Here is a 25,260-nt window from a genome sequence, read left to right as displayed (position 1 = left end):
TCTAGTAATAGCCACTCCAATAACTTCCAGCCCCTGGTGTCTTCCACTGTTTAGACTGTTGCAAAAAAGATATTCAACTCCTCTGCCATGTCTTTATTCCCCATTTTCACTTCTCCTGCATCATTTTCCAGCGATCCAACATTTATTCTTGCATCTTTCTTACTCTTTATATAACTGAAGAAACTCTTTTATATTATTAACTAGCTAACCTTTGTATTTCATCTTTTCTCCCCATATTGGCTTTTTAGTTACCTTCTGTTGTTCTTTAAAAGCTTCCCAATCCTCTGGCTTCCCACTAATCTTTGCAATGTTATATGCATTCTCTTTTAGTTTTATACTATCCTTGACTTTTCTTGACATCCACAGTCGCCTCTTTCTCCCCCTAGAATCTTTCTTCCTCTCTGCATCCTCCAAATTATTTCCAGAAATTCTTGCCATTGCTGATCCACCATCATTTCTCCTAGGACCCCTTTCCAGTCTCCTTTGCTCAGCTGAAATACCGACACATCTGATTTCACCTTCTTCCTCTCAAATTGTAGGTTAAATCAGATCATAATGTGGTCGCTACCTCCTGGTGGTTCCTTTACCTTGAAGATAGACACAAAAAGCTGGAGTAACTTTGGAGACCCTCGACCCAAAACGTCACCCATTCCTTCTCTCCAGAGATGCTGCCTGTCCCGCTGAGTTACTCCAGCTTTTTGTGCCTATCTTCGGTTTAAACCGACATCTGCTGTTCCTTCCTACACTTTCTTTTACCTTGAGTTCCCTAATCAAATCTGTTTCATTGCTCAACACTAAATCCAGAATTGCCTTTTCCCTGGTAGGCTCCACTACAAACTACTCTCATAAACCATCTCGGTGGCACTCTGCAAATTCCCCAGTGGGAGAGTCTAGGACTAGAGATTCTAGCCTCAGAATTAAAGGATGTTCCTTTAGGAAGGAGACAAGGAGAAATCTCTTTAGTCAGAGGGTGGTGAATCTGCGGAATTCTTTGCCACAGAAGGCTGTGGAGACCATCATTAGGAGTTTTTAAAGTGGAGATTAACAGATTCTTGATTCTTTAGGGTATCAGGGGTAATGGGGAGAAGACAGAATGGGATTGAGAGGGAAACATAGACTAGCGTCTTATAGAATGGCGGAGTAGGCTTGATGGGCCAAATGAGCTAGTTCTGCTGCTGATGAACGTATGAACAGTTTAGAGATATAGCGTGGAACAGGTGTTTTGGCCGACCGAGTGCACAGCGACCAGCGATCACCGATGCATTAGTTCTATCCGACACACTAGGGCCAATTTACAGAAGGCATTTAACCTACAAACCCACATGTCTTTGGAGTGTGGGAGGATGTACAACAAAATCCGTACAGACAGCACCCGTAGTGAGGATTGAACCCGGGTCTCTGGCGCTGTAAGGCAGGAACCCTACCGCTGGGCCACCCTTTGATTTAAAGTATTAACTTATTACTTTTTCTCTTAGCCTCATGATTGCTATTATGGAGGCAGGGCAAACCAAAGTGTTCTGTGGAGAGCAGGAGAGATCGTCTCTCAATGATTCCAGATTCTTTTCATCTCCTGCTTTGCGGCCCTCCTCCAGATCAGCGTCGTGTTGCTCACATGACTTTACCACCCCAGGGCTGAGCTTCTACTTCAAGCCACTCACACTCCCCTAGTCTCCTTATCACGGACCATCCCTGTTGCTCTCTGCACTTTGAACATTAATTTGTCTCCACCTTTTCTGTGTTGAAAGGCTATTCACCTTTAGACTTTAGAGATACGGCGCGGAAACAGGCCCTTCAGCCCACCGCCTCCACACCAATCAACGATCACCCTGTTTACTAGCAGCATCCTCCACACTGGGGACAATTTATTATTTTACCCAAGCCAATTAACCTAAAAAACCTGCACGTCTTTGGAGTGTAGGAGGAAACCGGAGTACCTGGAGAAAACCCACACGGTCACGGGAGGAACGTACAAAGTCTGTACCAACAGCACCCGTGGTCAGGATCGAACCCAGATCTCTGGCGCTGTGAGGTAGCAACTCTACCACTGCGCTACTCTGCTGCCCTGATTAATTAGATCAGCGTTTCTCAACCTTTTTACCTTGCGGAACCCTGGAAATAATTTTCATGTCTCAGGGAACCCCTGCATAAAAATTATTATATATCTTTATTAATCTCTTTCTTTCACTTTCATAAACGTATAGTTCATAAGGCAAACATAATATATATTCCTGATAACTGGTTGAAGCAAAAAATAACGTGCGTTTTTCTCAAGTTTATTGACAATGCCAAAAAAAAACCTGAAATCAAACTGCTTGAACACAAACTTTTCAGAAACTAACAAAAACATACATAAACGTAGTTAGGTTTTTTAAACTCATAACATCTCTAAATGATGGGCAAAAAAGACTAAATAAGGTGGGCGAATGAGGGACTGTACCTGCATGCCAGGTAGCGCAGACAGGACTGATGGAGACCATGCATGCGACTGTACTCGAGTGATTCACAAATTCATCACGTACAGCTCCTGTCCACTGACCACCAAAGGCCCTTTCACCCTGGCGCTGTATAGACATTGCTAAATATATTCCCTATGATTATTATGCTTTTAAATGATATAACAGGTTGAAGACTTTATTATAATACCCAAGAATTTTCCAAGAATATGTGTACGTGTATAATAAAATTACAAGTATGAAATTAAACACAAAAATGACCCAAAAATGCATTTACATATGATTAGCCTACTTATCACGATTTCTCTCGGAACCCCTAGCGACCTCTCGCAGAGTGCTGGCACTCTGGGGAACCCCGGTTGAGAAACGCTGTAGTAGAAACAAGGAACTGCACATGCAAAGACACAAAGTGCTGGAGTAACTCAGCGGGTCAAGCAGCATCTTGTGGAGAACATGGATGGGTAACATTTCTGGTCTGAGGAAGGGGCCCGATCTGAAACGTCACTGATCCATGTTCTCCAGAGATGCTGCCTGACCCGCTGAGTTACTCCAGCATTTTGTGTCTACCAACTGAAACATTAGCTCTGCTTCTCTCTTCATAGTTACGACTGGGCTGCTGAGTATTTCCACCTTGTTTTATGTCGTTTGGAATCCTGAGGGATACAGAATTCATTTAACATGAATTATGGCTTTGATAACCTCATATTCATTTTCGCGTTTAATCACATCTATTCAATTCCACTGAGGAAGATGCTGCTAATTGCATTACCCCTAAATGAGAGAACTGAGTGTAGTAAATTCACAATTTTGTGGACTGCAATGTCCAGCAAAATGAGATGAACTAATTCACCCAGTGAGTTAGACATTTCCTCTGGGACTGGTAAATGTTAATATATCGTGAAACAAGAACATACAATACTGGAAAAGACTCATGCTAGCTTGATAACAGAACACCGCAACGCAGTCCATCTCTTCCACTACCAATGCACATTGTTGTTTGTTTGTACAGTAGATTAGTTTAGAGATACAGCAAAGTAACAGGCCTTTCAGCCCACCACGTCCACCAACACTAACAACGGGCGGTCACGGTGGCACAGCGGTAGAGTTGCTGCCTTACAGCGAATGCAGCGCCAGAGACATGGGTTCCATCCCGACTATGGGTGCTGTCTGTACAGAGTTTGTACGTTCTCCCCGAGGGGTTTCTCTGAGATCTTCGGTTTCCTCCCACACTCCAAAGACGTACAGGTTAATTGGCTTGGTAAATGTAAAAATGGTCCCTCGTGGGTGTAGGATAGCGTTAATATGCGGGGATCACTTGTCGGCGCGGACCGGTTGGGCCGAAGGGCCTGTTTCCGTGCCGTATCTTTAAACTATACTAGTTCAAAGTTATCCCAGTTTCACCTCCTGCACACTAGGGGCAATTTACAGAAGTCAATTAACCTACAAACATTGTGTCTATCTTGCATTTGATAAATTTGCTCTTGATTTAGTTTAGAGATACAGCATGGAAACAGACCCTTTGGCCCACCAAGTCTGGGCCGCCAACAATCTGTCGGTACACTGGTTCTATCCTACACTCTAGGGACAATTTACAGAAGCCAATTAACCTACAAACCCGAACATTTTTGGTATGTGGGAGGAAACCGGAGCACTCAGAAGTAACGGATGCGTTTAGTTTAGTGATACAGAGCGGTAATAGGCCCTTTCGGCCCACCGGGTCCACGCCAAAATGAACACTATCCAACACCCACGAGGGGTAATTTTACATTTTTACCAAGCCAATTAACCTACAAACCTGCACGTCTTTGGAGTGTGGGAGGAAACCGAAGATCTTGGAGAAAACCCACGCAGGTCACGGGGGGAACGTACAAACTGTGTACAGACAGCGCCCGTAGTTGGGATGGAACCCTGGTCTCCAGCGCTGCATTCGCTGTAAGGCGGCAACTCTACCGCTGCACCACCGTGCCGCATTCACAGGTAGAACATGCAAACTCGCCCAAGGTCAGGATTGAACCCTGGTCTCTGGTGCCTGTACGTCAGCAACTCCACTGCTACGCCACCGTGTGCCAACCTGTATCTTGTATTTTCTGTTCTTCAGAAATTTGGCTGTGAAGTTTATTTATAATTTGTTTTGTCTGAGTCCATCCTGTCACAGACTTACCTCTTCAACTGACACCCTTTTGTCCAAATCCTCCAACATTTCCGCCACCTCTAACAGGATCCCACTACTGGCCACATCTTCCCATCTCCTAAGATTTGTATGGTTTATTGTCACGTGTACCGAGGTACAGTGAAAAGCTTTTATGTTGCGTGCTAACCAGTTAGCGGAAAGACGATACATGATTACAATCGAGCCGTCCACAGTGTACAGATACATGTTAAAGGAAAAAACATTTAGTGCAAGATATAGTTAGTAACATCCAATTAAAGATAGTGTGAGGGTCTCCAATGAAGTAGATAGTAGTTCAGGACTGCTCTCTGGCGGTTGATGGCTCTCTCTAGACAACAGCTGGAGAAAATAAACTGTCCCTGAATCTGAAACTGTGTGATTTCACACTTTTGTACCTCTTGCCTGATGGGAGAGGGGATACAGGGAGTAACCAGGTCCTTGATTATGCAGGTGGTGTAGATGGAGCCAATGGAAAGATTGGTCTGGGCTGCGTCCACAACTCTCTGCAATAACTTGCGGTCTCGGATGGAGCTGTTTCCAAACCATGCTGCAGATACAGGATAAAGGGAATAACATATAGTGCAAGGTAAAGTCCAACAAAGTCTTAAGATAGACACAAAAAGCTAGTAACTCAGTGGAACAGGCAGCATCTCTGGAGAGAAGGAATGGGTGACATTTCGGATGGAGACCCTTCATCAGACTGGTTAGGGATAAGGGAAACGAGAGATATAGACGGTGATGTGGAGAGATAAAGAACAATGAATGAAAGATATGCAAAAAAGTCCCTTCCTACCCAAAACCACCTCCTCCGCAGGGACTTTCCCCTGCAACCGCAGGAGATGCAACACCTGTCCCTTTACTTCCCCCCTCGACTCCATCCAAGGACCCAAACAGTCTTTCCAGGTGAGACAGAGTTCACCTGCACCTCCACCAACCTCATCTATTGTATCCGCTGTTCCAGGTGTCAACTTCTCTACATCGGCGAGACCAAACGCAGGCTCGACGATTGTTTCGCTCAACACCTTTGCTCAGTCCGCCTTAACCAACCTGATCTCCCCGGTGGCTGAGCACTTCAACTCCCCCTCCCACTCTGACGTTTCTGTCCTGGGCCTCCTTCAGTGTCATAGTGAGGCCCACTGGAAATTGGAGGAACAGCACCTCATATTTCGCTTGGGCAGCTTACACCCCAGCGGTATGAACATTGACTTCTCTAACTTTAAATAGTTCCTCTGTCCCTCTCTTCCTCTCCCCCTTCCCAGTTCTCCCACTGTCTTCCTGTCTCCACCTATATCCTTTCTTTGTCCCGTCCCCCGACATCAGTCTGAAGAAGGGTCTCGACCCGAAACGTCACCCATTCCTTCTCTCCAAGATGCTGCTGAGTTACTCCAGCATTTTGTGATACCTTCCATTTGTATCAGCATCTGCAGTTATTTTCCTATGCAAAAAAGTAATGATGATAAAGGAAACAAGCCATTGTTATCTGTTTGTAGGGTGAAAATGAGAAGCTAGTGCGACTTGGGTGGGGGAGGGATAGAGAGAGGGAATGCCGGGGCTACCTGAAGTGAGAGAAATCAATATTCATACCACTGGGCTGTAAGCTGCCCAAGCAAAATATGAGATGCTGTTCCTCCAATTTGCGTTTAGCCTCACTCTGAAAATGGAGGAGACCGAGGACAGAAAGGTCTGTGTAGGAATGGGAAGGAGAATTAAAGTGTTCAACAACAGGGAGATCAGGTTGGTCCAGGCGGAAGGTGTTCAGCGGAATGATCGCCCAGTCTGCGTTTGGTGTTGCCGATGTACGAGTCCACACCTTGAACACGGAGGAGGTGCAAGCGAACCTCTGTCGAACCTGAAAGGACTGCTGGGGTCCCTGGACTTTGTCCAGGGTGGAGGTATAGGGGCACGTGTGGCATCTTCTGCGGTTGTGGGGGAAGCTACCTGGGGAGGGAGTGGTTTGGGTGGGAAGGGATGAGTTAACTAGGGAGTTGTGGAGGGAACGGTCTCTGCGGAAGGTGGAAAGGGGTGGAGATGGGAAGATGTGGCTCGTGGTGGGATCCCGTTGGAGGTGGCGAAAATGTCGGAGGATTATGTGCTGTATGTGCCGGCTGATGGGGTGGAAGGTGAGGACTAGGGAGATTCTGTCTCTGTTGCGACTAGGGGGAGGGGGAGCAAGGGCGGAGCTGGGGGGTACCGAGGAGACACGAGTGGGGGCCTCCTCTATGATGGGAGAGGGGAACCCCGTTCCCTAAAGAATGGGGACATCTCGGATGTCCTGGGATGGAACACCTCATCTTGGGCACAGATGCGGCGTAGACGGAGGAATTGGGAGTAGGGGAAAGAGTCTTTGCAGGAAGCAGGGTGGGAAGAAGTGTAGTCGAGATAGTTGTGTGAGTCAGTGGGTAATAGACATCAGTCAATAGTCTATCTCCTGTGATGGAGACGGTGAGATCAAGGAAGGGGAGGGAGGTGTCGGAGATGGTCCAAGTGAATTTGAGTGCAGGATGGAAATTGGTGGTGAAGTTGAAGACATATAATCACTACAAAAGAACAAAAAGGGGGGACGGGGACTCACCAAGGCTACTTTTTCCATGGATATTTCTTGCTGCTCTTGACCGATTCAAGCAGTCTTTTGTCTTTTTGCACAGCCAGAGAGAAGTCCTTACATGACAAGTCGCAGTTCACAGATATTTGAAGTTCATTTTTGATCAGCTCTGTGCTGCATCTGTTTCTGGAGTCTGACCATTTAATGGCCATCAGAGAGAAGACCCTCTCTACAAAGGCATTTGAGCCTGGCACACTGAGGACAAACGAGACAATCCTGAACATGTTGATCAAGTTGGCTTTCCCCATCTTCTGGAAAACCGCCACCCACTTCTCACTGGTGGATTTTGTGGTATCCTGTCTGGCTTTCTGGATTTCCTCCCGGCTGGCACAGAACTCTTCGTAGAGTTGGTCCATATTGACTGTCTCTGTCATTTTGAGGGCAGCCACTACCTGGTCCAGGTCAGTGAAGGACAGCTCCTCATAGAGGCCGATCGGTTTCAGTTTCATCATAACATTTTCTGGTGAGAAATCAAACCACTTGTCAATGTCTGTAATGACAGAGTCATAGAACTTCTCAAAGTCCTGTTGCTGCGTGGACCTTTGTGCTGGCACTTGTTTGTCCATCAGCTGCTTGGTCTGGTACCCGAAAAAGCTGTCCTGCCTCCGCTGAAGCATCTTCATTTTGAACTTTCCGACTTCCTCGTAAACATCTGTGATGCAGAGCTTCGTTTCCTCCAGCTTTTTTACGAGTAGATAAAAAACACACCCCACGTTGTAGAAAAAGCTCAGATAAATTTCAGTGGCTCCAGTTTTTTCTTCGTCCTCGAAAATCCTCTTCAGTGCCACAGGACAGGTCTCAAGGGACCTGAAGTGTGAGGTGAGGACTGGCCAGCTTTGCAGGAGACGACCGACGGCTGGGTGAAGAGAGAGCCACCGTGTGCAAAAATGGCGCAGAATTTCACGCCACTCAACATCAACAAAAGCAAAAAATGAACGCAGTTCCTCTCTCCGGGAAGCAGATATTGAGAAGTGGCTGTAGACCTTCAGAACAATTGTCTCAATATCCACCGACAGCTGATCAGAGGCATGCTTGCAGGCGTTATGGACTATGTGAGCTGGGCAATTAGCTTTCAGAATGCGATTGTTGGCACTACTCAATAAGTGGTAAACTGAGTGGTGTTTTCCAGTGTTCACGTTGGCATTACCTGCTGCATAGGCTGTGACCTGTCTAATATCCAGCTTATACTTTTCCAGACAGCTCATCAGAGCTCGGTGTATGCCATCTGCAGTTTCATCACTGTCTTCATAAAAGTCAAGTAACTTGCACTGCACCCCATCAGACACAGAGAAATATCTCACGCACACTGGAAGCATTTTTCTATCTCCCTTGTTTGGGGCATCGGTGGCACTGGCAACTGAAAAATACGCGGGCTCACCTTCTTCAGTCGGCAACAGGTTATCCATGATATCCCGCACAGTGTTTGGTCCTAAAACATTCATTGTAATCATCTTGGCTTTCGTTCTTCCCAAGTGCATCTTCTTCATAACATTGGAGTCACTAAACAAAGCACAGTTGAGCTTAGCAAGACACTCGGTGCTGTTGTAGCTGAGCCCGTGTTTAACGGTATGGTACACGTACGAGGCTTCACTTGCAGCGATTTTGTCATTTTCCGCAGTAGATTTGCGCACCAATTTAGCGACTTTGCTTGCACCTTCAGCGAGCGTGGCCTTCTTGTGCACTGCTGTGGAAGCGTGCTGAGTTAGGTCGCTCTCACCCCCATGGCCGATTGAGAATTCCCGACGGCACAAGGTACAGAAGGCCTTCGTCGAGTCACCGCCGACGGGCTGAACCCACGTCTTTTTTGCTTCCCATTGCTCGTTGTAGCTGCACAGCCTTTTCTTTTTTGCAGGCTTGTCCATATTAGCACAAGCCAAACCGATCGAACACCACTGAAGTAAGTCACTGAAACTTTTTGTTTTGGCAGAAATTGGCCAAATACAGCGTGCAACTGACGCACATCAGGGGGGGGGGCTGTGACTGGATGACAGGATCTGTCTGTCTGTCTGCAAGCGTGCCCTCTGCACAATCGGAGCAGTCAAATACGGGACAAGGGCCACACCAAATACGGGACAAACCAACTTCACCCAATACACGGGGTGTCCCGGCTAATACGGGACAGTTGGCAACCCGAGTCCGGCCCGCTGCCCCTTCCTCAGCCTCTCTCCCCACAGGCGCTGCCCGGCCCGCTGCCCCTCCCCCTTGCCTCAGCCTTCTCTCTCCCTCTCCCTCTCTCTCTCTCTCCCTCTCTTCCCCTTTTTCTTTTTCTCCCTCCCCCTCTCTCTCTTTCTCTCTCCCCCCGCAGGCGCCACCCCTTCCCTCTGACTCTCTCTCACCCCTCTTTTTCTTTCTCTCTCTCCCTCTTTTTCTTTCTCTCTCTTCCCCCCCCCTCCCTCCCCTCTCTCTCTCCCCCTCTCCCTTCCTCTCTCCCTCTCTTTCTCTCCTCTTTCTCCCTCTCCTTCTCTCCCCCTCTCTTCTTTCTCTCTCCCCCTCTCTTCTTTCTCCCTCCCCCTCCCTTCTCTTTTTCTCTCTTTCTCTTTCTCTCTCTCTCTCTCTCTTATCCCTCCCTCTCCCCCTTCACCGCCTGTTCCTCTACTCGGGCTCGCGCCTGCGCAGCGCGCTTCCGTTTGTTCCGCGCTCCCCGCTGACGTCATCCCGCCGGCGGCTGGCCGTTGGTCGGCAGGCGCCTCGTGACCGACCTGCCCCCCCCCCCCCCCCCCCATGTCTATAAGAGGCGGCGCTGGCGGCCGCGGCAGCCATTTTGATGCAGAGGCGGCTGCGAACGAGCGGGTGGTGGCGGTTCCGCCAACAGCTCTCGCCGGGTCCCGGTGATGGCGGTGTGGCAGCCGGCGTGGTGAGGGCCGTTGTTTGTCGGGGCGGTGCGGGGGTCGGGGCCGGTGATCATCGCTCCACCGGTTGATCAGGGCCGAGCTGCACCACATGGGGGAGCATGGGAAAGGCGCTGATTGGCTGAGCCATGCAGACACGTGGGGTATCCGGGCCCAGGGGCGCGCTGATTGGTAGGGCCAACCTGGGCGAGAGGCCGTTGATTGGCTGCGATGGCGAGCCGGAGGCCATGTGGCGCACTGATTGGGCGAGTGGTGTTGGCCACGTTGGGGGGGCGTACTGATTGGGCGAGTGGCGTTGGCCACGTTGGGGGGGCACTGATTGGGCGAGTGGCGTTGGCCACGTTGGGGGGGGCGCACTGATTGGGCGAGTGGTGTAGGCCATGTTGGGGAGGGGGCTGCTGATTGGGCGAGTGGTGTTGGCCATGTTGGGGAGGGGGCCGCTGATTGGGCGAGTGGTGTTGGCCATGTTGGGGGGGGCACACTGATTGGGCGAGTGGTGTCGGTCATGTGGGGGGGGCACACTGATTGGGCGAGTGGTGTTGGCCACGTTGGGGGGGCACTGATTGGACGAGTGGTGTTGGCCATGTGGGGGGGCACACTGATTGGGCGAGTGGTGTTGGCCACGTTGGGGGGGCACTGATTGGACGAGTGGTGTTGGCCACGTTGGAGGGGGCCACTGATTGGGCGTGTGCTGTTGGCCATGTGGGAGGGGCACACTGATTGGGCGAGTGGTGTTGGCCATGTTGGGGGAGGGGGGCACTGATTGGGCGAGTGGTGTTGGCCATGTCGGGGGGCGCACTGATTGGGCGAGTGGTGTTGGCCATGTCGGGGGGCGCACTGATTGGGCGAGTGGTGTTGGCCACGTTGGGGGGGGAGCTGATTGGGTGAGTGGCGTTGGCCACGTTGGAAGCCAGTGGACAGGGTCCACGGATTGGTTGCACCGCCCAGCGTGGGAAGATTCATTGCACTACACAATGTAGTATTGTCTCCTTCACGCATTGGGGTGAATGAGAATGGCCGGGGGAGAGGGGTTTCTTGTGGTCTCTCTGGCCACTGCAGTGGCCCAGTGTCAGCGGGGCAGGTCTGGTCATGGCCTCGCTTCCTCCCGCGCCATCTGCAACATGAACCAACGGGGCGTTTTGAGACCTCCTTCTGCTCGCTGTAGATGCAGGTTAGGAAGCCCCGCACAGCCCGCTCCAGGGGGCCTCTGCTCCCCACTAGTCTCCCTCCCTCCCCCGCCCCACTTGCTGGGTATGTGACCTTGCCCTTTGCCCTTCCAGCTCCCACAATGGGGCCACTGCCTGCTTGTCTACAGCTGTTAGGATCACTGCACCGGGTCCCTGGAAGTCAAGTTGATGTCTTGATTCTGCTCAAATGGTAGGTACAACTGTTTGCATATCCTAAAGAATCAATTTGTTAGTTTTCTTGTGGAAACCAGGAACTGCAGATGATGGTTTACGAAAAAGAGACAGTGTTGGAGTAAATCAGTGGCTCAGGCAACATCTCTGGAGAACGTGGAAAGGTGGGTCCTGAGGTGCCTGAGCTGCTGAGTTACTCCAGCACTTTGTGTCTTTGCTTGTTTTCCTGGTGTTTAGACTGCTAGCCAGCTTTGTTGTGATGGTACTTTATTAGAGTCATAGAGTGATAAATAAAGTATAAATAAACTGGCCAACAATGTTCCCGTTTCACGAGTCCCACTTGCCTGCGCTTGGTCCATATCCCTCCAAACCTGTCCTATCCATGTACCTGTCTAACTATTTCTTAAATGATGGGATAGTCCCAGCCTCACCTACCTCCTCTGGCAGCTTGTTCCATACACCCACCACCCTTTGTGTGAAAAAGTTATCCCTCTGATTCCTATTAAATCTTTTCCCCTTCACCTTGAGGATCTCTGGTCCTCGATTCCACTACTCTGGGCAAGAGATCTATTCTTCTCATGATTTTGTACGATCTATAAGATCACCTTCATCCTCTGAACCCTTTCAAGCTTGACAATATCTTTCCTATAACATGTTGCCCAGAACTGAACACAATATTTTAAATGCGGTCTAACCAACGTCTTATACAACTGTAACATCACCTTCCAAGTTCTATACTCATTGCTCTGTAGGCCAAAGTGCCAAAAGCCTTTTTGACCACCTTATCTACCTGCGACTCGACCTTCAAGGAACCATGCACCTGCACTCCTAGATCCCTCTGCTCTACAACACTTCCCTGATGCCTACCATTTACTGTGTAAGTCCTGCCCTTGTTCGACGTCCCAAAATGCAACACCTCGCACTTCTCTGTATTAAATTCCATCAACCATTCCTCTGCCCACCTGGCCAATCGATCCAGATCCTGTTGCAATCTTTCACAACCATCTTCACTATCTGCAAAACCACCCACTTTTGTATCATCAGCAAACTGGAAATGTGGCAGCTCTGTGAAATTCTTTCCATGCAATTCAATAAAGTACTGTACAAAGGCATGTTGTACATAGCTACGAGTGCAGGAATTGCGGATACTGAGGTAGTGCGCAGAGCTGCCACGTTTCCAGTGCCTACCTTTCAAAACATCACTGAAGTCTCACCTCTTCAGCACTGCCTTCAACCACTGAAGGTCACCTCACCTTCTGTCTCCTTTCTCTGTTCGTTTACTTATTTATCTATTTATTCACTTCTCTATGTTCTGGAGATCCCTGTAAAGCGTCTTTGAGTGTTTGAAAAGCGCTATATAAATGTAATGCATTATTATTATTATTATTACCTGCATCTGTCAATATTTTAAAAATTGATTGGAAATGTTTTGATTGTGACCACATTTGATCCAGAGCTGGTTCTATTATCTCGCTGCTTTATTGGGCTTGTGATAATAGGACACTATGTGCAATACTATGGGCCATTTTTATTTGTTTTGTACTATCTCTGTGTAGTCTTTTTACTGTCTTGAAAAATGTGTTATCTGCTTATGCATGTGATCAGAATAAAACAGCAGGTTAGGCAGCATCTGTGGAGGGGATGAATAGGTTTTTAGTTGGGCCCTTTCTTCGGCCAGTGTTATGGGTTAGGGCTCTTCAGTCTGAAGAAGGTTCCTGGCCTAAAGTGTCACCTATCCATTCCATCCACAGATGCTGTCTGACTCAGTTAGTCCAGCCCTGCTTTACTGGATTTCAGCATCTGCAGTCTCTTGCATGACCAGCTTTGGTTGCTGCTTGTGCCTCTGCACCGGAATCTACTCACATAATTTGATCTTGTTGCTTGAGCAATGATTTAGCAGTGATATTATTGCCATGATGCAGTGTTTAAATGTCAGCAGGGCTGGTCAGTCTATGACCTTGACCCTTCCTAAATACCTGCTAGATTAATGGGGTTTGTTTGAGACATCTTTCTTTAATATACAGAACTAGGTTATAGAAAACCCACACATACTGCTACTGTTGTGTTTGAGCCTTGTACTTGAGTTGGTTTGAATCTTAAAACAGCTTTCTGTTGCAGAGTCATCGGGTTTCAGCTGTGCCTCTTCACTGGCGACCCTGGAAATGGTTAACTTGGGCATTGAGCTGGGACACTACAGGTGTGTATTTGGAACAGTATCTAGTTGAATGCAGGGTGTTTTGTGTTGTGGCTGCGTAAATCTCAAGCTTGGATAATCCTCGGCTTTCGGTTCTAGAATTCTTCCATTTTAAAAGCACAATTCTTACTCTAGAACCGCCTGTGTTTTCCTCAATGTAGCAATGTTTCCTTGTCGCATTGGGGGGAATGGCCGGGGGGGGTGGGGGGAGAGGGGTTTCTTGTGGTCTCTCCGGCCACTGCAGTGGCCCAGTGTCAGCGGGGCAGGTCTGGTCATGACCTCGCTTCCTCCCGCGCCATCTGCAACATGAACCAACGGGGCGTTTTGAGACCTCCTTCTGCTCGCTGTAGATGCAGGTTAGGAAGCCCCGCACAGCCCGCTCCAGGGGGGCTCTGCTCCCCACTAGTCTCCCTCCCTCCCCCGCCTCACTTGCTGGGTATGTGACCTTGCCCTTTGCCCTTCCAGCTCCCACAATGGGGTGACTGCCTGCTTGTCTACAGCTGTTAGGATCACTGCACCGGGCCACTGGAGGACAAGTTGATGTCTTGATTCTGCTAGAATGGTAGGTACAAATGTTTGCATATCCTAAAAAAATCAATTTGTTAGTTTTCTTGTGGAAACCAGGAACTGCAGATGATGGTTTTGTAGATGTGTGTGTGATGTAAATACAAGGATGTTAGTTTGCAAGAAGAGAGGCAGAATAAAGACTGGCAGGTAATAGGTGGTAGTGACAGGTGACAGGCAGATAGTTGGACAACGGCTAGAGATGACAAGATAAAGGATTGAAGAATTGTAAAACTAGAGGAAGGAATGTAGGTGGTAGGGAAGAAGGGGGTGCAAGTGCAGAACGATTGAGGGAGTGGTGTTGGCCACGTTGGGGAGGGGGGCACTGATTGGGCGAGTGGTGTTGGCCATGGGGGGGCGCTGATTGACGGAGTGGTGTTGGCCACGTTGGGGGGGGGCGCACTGATTGGGCGAGTGGTGTTGGCCACGTTGGGGGGGGGGGGGCGTGCACTGATTGGGCGAGTGGTGTTGGCCACTTTGGGGGGGTGCATTGATTGGGCGAGTGGTGTTGGCCACTTTGGGGGGGGTGCATTGATTGGGCGAGTGGTGTTGGCCACGTTGGGGGGGGGCGCTGATTGGGCGAGTGGTGTTGGCCACGTTGGAAGCCAGTGGACAGGGTCCACGGATTGGTTGCACCGCCCAGCTGGGGAAGATTCATTGCACTCTACAATGTAGCAATGTCTCCTTGTCGCATTGGGGTGAATGGGAATGGCCGGGGGGGAGGGAGAGGGGTTTCTTGTGGTCTCTCCGGCCACTGCAGTGGCCCAGTGTCAGCGGGGCAGGTCTGGTCATGGCCTCGCTTCCTCCCGCGCCATCTGTAACATGAACCAACGGCGTTTTGAGACCTCCTTCTGCTCGCTGTAGATGCAGGTTAGGAAGCCCCGCACAGCCCGCTCCAGGGGGCCTCTGCTCCCCACTAGTCTCCCTCCCTCCCCCGCCCCACTTGCTGGGTATGTGACCTTGCCCTTCCAGCTCCCACAATGGGGTGACTGCCTGCTTGTCTACAGCTGTTAGGATCACTGCACCGGGCCCCTGGAGGACAAGTTGATGTCTTGATTCTGCTAGAATGGTAGGTACAACCTATTGCATATCCTAAGATTGCATATCTGAAGAAGGGTCTTGACCCGAACGTCACTCCTTCTCTCCAGAGATGTTGCCTGACCCACTGAGTTACTCCCAACATTTTGTGTCTACCTTCAATTTAAACCGGTATCTGCAGTTCTTTCCTACGCATATCCTGAGGAATCAGTTTGTTAGTTTTCTTGTGAAAACCAGGAACTGCAGATGTTGGTTGACAAAAAAGAGACAGTGTTGGAGTAACTCAGTGGCTCAGGCAATATCTCTGGAGAACGTGGAAATGTGGGTCCTGAGGTGCCTGAGCCGCTGAGTTACTCCAGCACTTTGTGTCTTTGCTAGTTTTCCTGGTGTTTAGACTGCTAGCCAGCTCTGATGTGATGGTGCCTTATTGTTACATTTACCTAGATGCAGTGAAATTCTTTGCATGCAATTCGATAAAGTACTGCACAAACGCATGTCGTGCATAGCTACAAGTGCAGGAATAGTGGATACTGAGGTGCCTACCTGCACCTGTCACATTTTAAAATATTGATTGGAGATGTTTTGATTGTGACCACATTTGATCCAGAGCTGGTTCTATTATCTCGCTGCTTTATTGGGCTTGTGATAATAGGGCACTATGCAATACTATGGGCCATTTTTATTTGTTTTGTACTATCTCTGTGTAGTCTTTTTACTGTCTTGAAAAATGTGTTATCTGCTTATGCATGTGATCAGAATAAAACAGCAGGTTAGGCAGCATCTGTGGAGGGGATGAATAGGTTTTTAGTTGGGCCCTTTCTTCGGCCAGTGTTATGGGTTAGGGCTCTTCAGTCTGAAGAAGGTTCCTGGCCTAAAGTGTCACCTATCCATTCCATCCACAGATGCTGTCTGACTCAGTTAGTCCAGTCCTGCTTTACTGGATTTCAGCATCTGCAGTCTCTTGCATGACCAGCTTTGGTTGCTGCTTGTGCCTCTGCACTGGAATCTACTCACATAATTTGATCTTGTTGCTTGAGCAATGATTTAGCAGTGATATTATTGCCATGATGCAGTGTTTAAATGTCAGCAGGGCTGGTCAGTCTATGACCTTGACCCTTCCTAAATACCTGCTAGATTAATGGGGTTTGTTTGAGACCTCTTTCTTTAATATACAGAACTAGGTTATAGAAAACCCACACATATTGCTACTGTTGTGTTTGAGCCTTGTACTTGAGTTGGTTTGAATCTTAAAACCAGACTCTTTCTGTGGCAGAGTCATCGGGTTTAAGCTGTGCCTCTTCACTGGCGACTCTGGAAATGGTTAACTTGGACATCGAGCTGGGACACTACAGGTAAAAGCACAATTCTTACTCTAGAAACACCCGGAACTGCAGATGATGGTTTTGTAGATGTGTGTGTGATGTAGATACAAGGATGTTAGTTTGCAAGAAGAGAGGCAGAATAAAGCCTGGCAGGTAACAGGTGGTAGTGACAGGTGACAGGCAGATAGTTGGATAAAGGCTAGAGATGACAAGACAAAGGATTGAAGAATTGTGAAACTAGAAGGAATGTAGGTGGTAGGGAAGAATGGGGTGCAAGTGCAGAGCGATTGAGGGAGTGGTGTTGTCCACGTTGGGGGGGGGGGGCACTGATTGGGCGAGTGGTGTTGGCCACTTTGGGGGGGGGGGTGCATTGATTGGGCGAGTGGTGTTGGCCACGTTGGGGGGGGGGCGCTGATTGGGCGAGTGGTGTTGGCCACGTTGGAAGCCAGTGGCCAGGGTCCACGGATTGGTTGCACCACCCAGCTGGGGAAGATTCATTGCACTGCACAATGTAACAATGTCTCCTTGTTGCATTGGGGTGAATGGGAATGGCGAGGGAGAGGGAGAGGGGTTTCTTGTGGTCTCTCTGGCCACTGCAGTGGCCCAGTGTCAGCGGGGCAGGTCTGGTCATGGCCTCGCTTCCTCCCGCGCCATCTGCAACATGAACCAACGGGGCGTTTTGAGACCTCCTTCTGCTCGCTGTAGATGCAGGTTAGGAAGCCCCGCACAGCCCGCTCCAGGGGGGCTCTGCTCCCCACTAGTCTTCCCCCCTCCCCACCTGCTGGATATGTAACCTTGCCCTTTGCCCTTCCAGCTCCCACAATGGGGTCACTGCCTGCTCGTCTACAGCTGTTAGGAATAACAACTCACCGGGTCCCTGGAGGACAAGTTGATGTCTTGATTCTGCGAGAATGGTAGGTACTGTTTGCATATCTGAAGGGTCTTGACCCGATCGTCATTCTTTCCTTCTCTCCAGAGATGTTGCCTGACCCACTGAGTTACTCCCAACATTTTGTGTCTACCTTCAATTTAAACCAGAATCTGCAGTTCTTTCCTACGCATATCCTGATGAATCAACTTGTTAGTTTTATAGACAATAGGTGCAGGAGTAGGCCATTCGGCCCTAAGAGCCAGCACCGCCATTCAATGTGATCATGGCTGATCATTCTCAATCAGTACCCCGTTCCTGCCTTCTCCCCATACCCCCTGACTCCGCTATCCTTAAGAGCTCTATCTAGCTCTCTGTTGAATGTATTCAAGAGAATTGGCCTCCACTGCCCTCTGAGGCAGAGAATTCCACAGATTCACAACTCTGACTGAAAAAGTTTTTCCTCATTTCTGTTCTAAATGGCCTACCCCTTATTCTTAAACTGTGGCCCCTGGTTCTGGACTCCCCCAACATTGGGAACATGTTTCCTGCCTCTAACGTGTCCAACCCCTTAATGATCTTATACGTTTCGATAAGACCCCCTCTCATCCTTCTAAATTCCAGTGTATACAAGCCTAGTCGCTCCAGTCTTTCAACATACGACAGTCCCGCCATTCCGGGAATTAACCTAGTAAACCTACGCTGCACGCCCTCAATAGCAAGTATATCCTTCCTCAAATTTGGAGACCAAAACTGCACACAGTACTCCGGGTGCGGTCTCACTAGGGCCCTGTACAACTGCAGAAGGACCTCTTTGCTCCTATACTCAACTCCTCTTGTTATGAAAGCCAACATTCCATTGGCTTTCTTCACTGCCTGCTGTTCCTGCATGCTTCCTTTCAGTGACTGATGCACTAGGACACCCAGATCACGTTGTACGTCCCTTTTTCCTAACTTGACACCATTCAGATAATAATCTGCCTTCCTATTCTTACCACCAAAGTGGATAACCTCACACTTATCCACATTAAACTGCATCTGCCAAGCATCTGCCCACTCACACAACCTGTCCAAGTCACCCTGCAACCTCATAGCATCTTCCTCACAGTTCACACTGCCACCCAGCTTTGTATCATCTGCAAATTTGCTAATGGTACTTTTAATCCCTTCATCCAAGTCATTGATGTATATTGTAAATAGCTGCGGTCCCAACACCGAGCCTTGCGGTACCCCACTAGTCACTGCCTGCCATTCTGAAAGGGACCCATTTATCCCCACTCTTTGCTTTCTGTCTGTCAACCAACTTTCTATCCATGTCAGTACCCTACCTCCAATACCATGTGCTCTAATTTTGCCCACCAATCTCCTATGTGGGACCTTGTCGAAGGCTTTCTGAAAGTCGAGGTACACCACATCCACCGGCTCTCCCCTGTCAATTTTCCTAGTTACATCCTCAAAAAATTCCAGTAGATTAGTCAAGCAAGATTTCCCCTTCGTAAACCCATGCTGACTCGGAACGATCCTGTTACTGCTATCCAAATGCTCCGCAATTTCGTCTTTTATAATTGACTCCAGCATCTTCCCCACCACTGATGTCAGACTAACTGGTCTATAATTTCCCGTTTTCTCTCCCTCCTTTCTTGAAAAGTGGGATAACATTAGCTACCCTCCAATCCACAGGAACTGACCTGGAATCTATAGAACATTGGAAAATAATCACTAATGCGTCCACAATGTCTAGAGCCATCTCCTTAAGCACCCTGGGATGCAGACCATCAGGCCCTGGGGATTTATCAGCCTTGAGTCCCATCAGTCTACCCAAAACTTTTTCCTGCCTAATGTGGATTACCTCCAGTTCCTCCGTCACCCTAGGATCTCTGGCCACTAGAACATCTGGGAGATTGTTTGTATCCTCCTTAGTGAAGATAGATCCAAAGTACCGGTTCAACTCGTCTGCCATTTCCTTGTTCCCCATAATAAATTCCCCTGCTTCTGTCTTCAAGGGACCCACATTTGCCTTGACTATTTTTTTCCTCTTCACATACCTAAAAAAGCTTTTACTATTCTCCTTTATATTATTGGCTAGTTTACCCTCGTATCTCATCTTTTCTCCACGTATTGCCTATTTGTTTATCTTCTGTTGCTCTTTAAAAGAATCCCAATCCTCTGGCTTCCCACTCTTCTTTGCTAAGTTATACTTCTTCCTTTTTATTTTTATGCTGTCCTTGACTTCCCTTGTCAGCCACGGGTGCCTCTTACTCCCCTTAGATTCCTTCCTCCTCTTTGGGATAAATTGATCCTTGTGAAAACCAGGAACTGCAGATGTTGGTTGACAAAAAAGACAGTGTTGGAAAACAAGCAAAGACACAAAGTGCTGGAGTAACTCAGCGGCTTGGGCAACATCTCTGGAGAACGTGGAAATGTGGGTCCTGAGAGGTGACTGAGCCGCTGAGTTACTCCAGCACTTTGTGTCTTTGCTAGTTTTCCTGGTGTTTAGACTGCTAGCCAGCTCTGATGTGATGGTGCCTTATTGTTACATTTACCTAGATGCAGTGAAATTCTTTGCATGCAATTCGATAAAGAACTGCACAAACGCATGTCGTGCATAGCTACAAGTGCAGGAATAGTGGATACCGAGGTGCCTACCTGCACCTGTCACATTTTAAAATATTGATTGGAGATGTTTTGATTGTGACCACATTTGATCCAGAGCTGGTTCTATTATCTCGCTGCTTTATTGGGCTTGTGATAATAGGGCACTATGCAATACTATGGGCCATTTTTATTTGTTTTGTACTATCTCTGTGTAGTCTTTTTACTGTCTTGAAAAATGTGTTATCTGCTTATGCATGTGATCAGAATAAAACAGCAGGTTAGGCAGCATCTGTGGAGGGGATGAATAGGTTTTTAGTTGGGCCCTTTCTTCGGCCAGTGTTATGGGTTAGGGCTCTTCAGTCTGAAGAAGGTTCCTGGCCTAAAGTGTCACCTATCCATTCCATCCACAGATGCTGTCTGACTCAGTTAGTCCAGCCCTGCTTTACTGGATTTCAGCATCTGCAGTCTCTTGCATGACCAGCTTTGGTTGCTGCTTGTGCCTCTGCACTGGAATCTACTCACATAATTTGATCTTGTTGCTTGAGCAATGATTTAGCAGTGATATTATTGCCATGATGCAGTGTTTAAATGTCAGCAGGGCTGGTCAGTCTATGACCTTGACCCTTCCTAAATACCTGCTAGATTAATGGGGTTTGTTTGAGACCTCTTTCTTTAATATACAGAACTAGGTTATAGAAAACCCACACATATTGCTACTGTTGTGTTTGAGCCTTGTACTTGAGTTGGTTTGAATCTTAAAACCAGACTTTCTGTTGCAGTCATCGGGTTTAAGCTGTGCCTCTTCACTGGCGACTCTGGAAATGGTTAACTTGGACATCGAGCTGGGACACTACAGGTGTGTAATTGGAACAGTATCTAGTTGAATGCAGGGTGTTTTGTGTTGTGGCTGCGTAAATCTCAAGCTTGGATAATCCTCGGCCTTCGGTTCTAGAATTCTTCCATTTTAAAAGCACAATTCTTACTCTAGAACCGCCTGTGTTTTCCTCTCCCCCACTCGAGGATGAAATAGTATTGAAGGAATTCAGCGGGCAGCATCTGTGGAGGGAAATGGACCGATGACATTTCATCTCGAGGCCCTCCTCCAGGCTGAGAGCCAAGCGGATAGATAACCTCTTGTCTCTCTCAACTTTCTCCCATTACTCCATTAGTCTGAAGAAAGATCCAGACCTGAAAAGTCATCTAGCCATTTCCCTCCACTGATCCGAGTTTTGTAGATGTGTGTGTGTGTGATGTAGATACAAGGATGTTAGTTTGCAAGAAGAGAGGCAGAATAAATCCTGGCAGGTAATAGGTGGCGGTGACAGGCAGATAGTTGGACAAAGGCCAGAGATGACAAGACAAAGGATTTAAGAATTGTGAAACTCGAGGAAGGAATGTTGGTGGGAGGGAAGAAGGGGGTGCAAGTGCAGAGCGATTGGGGAGGGGGGGAGCAGTTCCAGTGTGTGATCTACTTGCTTCAACTGCACAAGCATTGCTTGTTAGGTTATGGAGATATTTAGACACAGGTTGAGCTGAAGGGTTCTTCTGTGACAACTTGCACCTGAGCACTTTATTGGGGAGGCTTCAAGATGTTTTAGTGAATGTATTTTTCTTCTTCCACAGGTTGGCCAGTTGGAATACCAAGGTGGCTCCATACTGGACCTGAATGTGATTTTGCTCTGGCCTGCTCTTCCCAGTCACTGGTTGGGGAGACAACTGGAAGAATGTAGCTGTATCTGGGGAGAATAGGCTCCTGGTTACGGTGAAGCTGGGCTCTGGGAGATGTAGGCGCTGAGATCAAAGTTCAATGATGGACCAATCTCCATTATCCTGCTTGTCTAATTACTGAACCACTTAATTAGATCTGCTGTGCATAGTTGGAATGAACTACTAACTGGCCATTTGGCCCTTCGAGCCAGCACCGCCATTCATTGTGATCATGGCTGATCATCCACAATCAGTAAACTGTACTCCCCATATCCCTTGATTCCACAAATTCACAACTCTGGGCGAAAAAGTTTTTTTCTCACCTCAGTTTTAAATGGCCTCCCCTTTATTCTTAGACTGTGGCCCCTGGTTCTGGACTCCCCCAACATTGGGAACATTTTTCTTGCATCTAGCTTGTCCAGTCCTTTTATAATTTTATACGTCTCTATAAGATCCCCTCTCATCCTTCTAAACTCCAGTGAATACAAGCCCAGTCTTTCCAATCTTTCCTCACATTACAGTCCCGCCATCCTTGGATATTTTGTAAATTAACAACTGGCTTATTCATCTGTAAATATGAATCATATAAACTATTTCAGTCTTAATAAAAATAGTTGCTGTACTTTGAAGAAACGTTCTTGTTTTACTGAATCATGATCTGCGTCTTTACAGACTGTCTAACAAATGATCTTCATCTGAACTTAGTTTAGTTTGGCAATACAGCGTGTGAAACTGGCCGGCTGACATCGTCTAACACTATCCTGCACACACGAGGGACAATTTACAATTATGCCAAGCCAATTAGCCTACAAACCTGTATGTCATTGGAGTGTGGGAGGAATCAGGAGCACCCAGAGGGAACCAACGCATGTCACAGGGAGAACGTGCGAACTGTACAGACAGCACCCATAGTCTGTAACCTAGGCCTCTGGCGCTGTGAGGCAGCAACTCTACAGCTGTGCCATCATGTTATCTGCTGTTAGTGTTTTCTTTTCCCACAAATGCAGTCTGACATCCTACACTCGAGGAGCAATTTATAGAAACCAATTGACTACGTGCCTGCATGGGCTTGTTTTTTCCATTTATGTCTTGTCGTCTTCAAAATTGTGTGTGCTTTATGTGTAATTATTTGTGACTGTCTAGTCCATGTGATGCTGCAAGAATTCCATTGCACCTGTATCTCACTGTGCTTGTCCATATGAGAATAGACTCAAGAAGGGTCCCGACCCGAAACATTACCCATTCCTTCTTTCCAGAGATGCTGCCTGACCTGCTGAGTTACTCCAGCATTTTGTGTCTACCTTCAACTTCACTTGATATTTGTCAACTTCAAAAGACTTGATAAACTCTGCCTGTAAAACTCGAAGAGTTCAAAGTGATATTTAAGTCAACGACAAGACAAGAACACTTGTTAAATGTTAAAGTTCTTATTTTACATTATGATGTAATATATAAGCACAGCAAAAAACATTTCAAATATAGATTTCAGTTGAAATAATGGCTATGCATTTTTCTGCACGTTTTTGCATTATATTTAAAAACTTGCTTCTCGAGTCAAACTTGACGATCTTGAAAGCTCTTATATAAACGGCCTCAGAGTTTCCTGATGAAGGTGTCTTGCAGGTAAGGCAAATTAAAACATGTCCCGCAATATGAAGCAAAACAACAAACTGCCAGAAGAGCTGAGCAAGTCAGGCAGCATCTGTCTGGAGGGAAATGTTTTGAGTAGGTTCTCCATTTCCCACACATGCTGTGGGAACTCCCAGCAGTTTGTTTTTTTGTTGGACCTTCAGTCTTTTGTGCCTCCTATGATATAAATTAAGGTGCTGTTAATGTGAACAAATGAAATGTTGGTGAATAATACATTTACAAATGGTTTGAAGCAGTGTTGTGGTTGGTGAGGGGCCATTCACTGAGCATCGTGGTGCATGCTGACCTCAGGGAGTGCACGTGGCTTCGAACCGTTCATCCACCGATCCCCTTCCCTGCACCGACAGCGTTATGGGTCTCTCTCCCAGCATTCCTTGGATGATGATGCTGGCGTTGTACGCGTTACTGTCTCTGCCACAGAGAGGGGGAGAAATTAAGTTATTTCCGCTTCGTGAGGAGTGGCTGCCCTTGGGGAAGCAGCAGTTAGAAGCAGCAAAATCTACTGGTTTATAAACCGTGAGCCCCACACCCTGTTCTGCTCAGTAGCGTGAATGAATGCACCACCAGACTGGGGAACAGTTTCTTCCCCCTCTTAGGCTTTTGAGCGGTACTTCCAGAAGATGCTGTCCTGAGTCTGGTGCTGTTCACATTTACATCCACCTTTTAGATTTAGAGATACAGTGCGGAAACAGGCCCTTCAGCCCACTGAGTCCGCGCCGCCCAGCGATCCCCGCACATTAACACTATCCTACACACACTAGGGACAATTTTTACATTTACCCAGTCAATTAACCTACATACCTGTACGTCTTTGGAGTGTGGGAGGAAACCGAACATCTCGGAGGAAACCCATGCAGGTCACGGGGAGAACGTACAAACTCCATACAGACGGCGCCCTTAGTCAGGATCGAACCTGAGTCTCCGGCGCTGCATTCGCTGTAAGGCAGCAACTCTACCGCTGCGCCACCGTGCTGCACTTCTGTAGCCATTGGGCATTGTAGCGCATCAGCTCCCGGGACAATGCTGAGAACTACACTGATGAGACAAAACATTATGACCACCTGTCTAATATGCTGTTGGTCCTCCGTGTGCAGCCCCATACGCAGCAGGGTGCGATGCACTGTGTATTGTGACACATTCCTCCCGTGACCACCATTAACATTTTCTGTGACTTGTGCCACAGTCGACCTTCTGTCGGTTCGGACCAGACGGGATAGCCTTCGTTGCCCTCGCGCATCGATGAGCCTTGGCGCCCAACACCCTGTCTGTCGCCGGTTTGTGGTTTGTCCCTCCTCGGACCACTGTCGGTAGGTACTCACCACTGCTGACCGGGAGCACCCCACAAGCCTTGCCGTTTCAGAGATGCTCTGACCCAGTCGTCTGGCCATAACAATTTGGCCCTTGTCAAAGTCGCTCAGGTCTTTACTCCTGCCCATTTCTCCTGCATCCAACACATCAACTTCAAGAACTGACTGTTCACTTGCTGCCTGATATATCCCACCCCTTGACAGGTGCCATTGTAACAAGATAACCAATGTTATTCACTTCACCTGTCAGAGGTCATAATGTTTTGGCTCATCGGTGTATATTCTGCACTCTATCTTCCCCTTTGCTCTACCTATTGTATTAGACTTCATTGTATTGTTATCTGGTATCTGATCAGTCTGGAAAACATGCAAACCGCAAAGCTTTTCACTATCAGTACACGTGACAATAATAAACCTAAACCTCCCCTCGCCCTATTCTTCAATCCCTTCTCCTTCCCAGTTTTCCTAACTCACCTGCCTGTTGTGCACCAACCCCTCCAATTACAATAATAGATGTCCATTTTATGCCATCATTAGTCGGAAGAAGTGCTGACCCGAAATATCATCTATTCATGCTCTCCAG

At 47.9% G+C, this 25,260-nt stretch overlaps 2 protein-coding genes and 1 long non-coding RNA gene across 10 annotated transcripts in view; 1 reads left to right on the top strand and 2 right to left on the bottom strand.

Annotated features, from left to right (window-relative positions):
- Window positions 1-2,051: 2,051 nt before the first annotated feature.
- LOC144608476 (uncharacterized) lies at window positions 2,052-9,384 on the bottom strand. Its single transcript, XM_078426280.1, has 2 exons — window positions 7,196-9,384; window positions 2,052-5,170 (listed from the first exon to the last, which is right to left on the bottom strand). The coding sequence occupies exon 1, from the start codon at window positions 9,085-9,087 to the stop codon at window positions 7,201-7,203; it is 1,887 nt and encodes a 628-aa protein (XP_078282406.1). The 5' UTR covers window positions 9,088-9,384; the 3' UTR covers window positions 2,052-5,170; window positions 7,196-7,200.
- A 605-nt stretch (window positions 9,385-9,989) lies between these two features.
- LOC144610940 (uncharacterized) lies at window positions 9,990-22,332 on the top strand. 2 transcript variants are annotated; one of them, XR_013549458.1, is made up of 9 exons: window positions 9,990-10,079; window positions 11,355-11,451; window positions 13,551-13,629; window positions 14,092-14,188; window positions 15,198-15,259; window positions 16,502-16,580; window positions 17,365-17,464; window positions 20,793-20,869; window positions 21,637-22,332. It is a non-coding gene; the product is annotated as an uncharacterized LOC144610940 (long non-coding RNA). The 2 variants fall into 2 exon arrangements; XR_013549459.1 differs by lacking the exon at window positions 15,198-15,259.
- An 837-nt stretch (window positions 22,333-23,169) lies between these two features.
- dlec1 (DLEC1 cilia and flagella associated protein) overlaps window positions 23,170-25,260 on the bottom strand; it is a 149,781-nt gene continuing 147,690 nt past the window's right edge. For 5 of the 7 annotated variants that reach the window (XM_078429930.1, XM_078429957.1, XM_078429939.1 and 2 more), the window contains one exon: window positions 23,170-23,781. In XM_078429930.1, coding sequence (XP_078286056.1) covers window positions 23,658-23,781 — 124 coding nt within the window. In that variant the 3' untranslated portion in view covers window positions 23,170-23,657. The remainder of the gene's footprint in view (window positions 23,782-25,260) is intronic. The other 2 variants (XM_078429947.1, XM_078429894.1) reach the window with 1 other exon arrangement.

Source organism: Rhinoraja longicauda, chromosome 2 (genome assembly GCF_053455715.1).
Source record: "Rhinoraja longicauda isolate Sanriku21f chromosome 2, sRhiLon1.1, whole genome shotgun sequence".
NCBI classification, from domain to species: Eukaryota; Metazoa; Chordata; class Chondrichthyes; order Rajiformes; family Arhynchobatidae; genus Rhinoraja; species Rhinoraja longicauda.
This window is presented reverse-complemented; position numbering and strand designations above follow the sequence as displayed.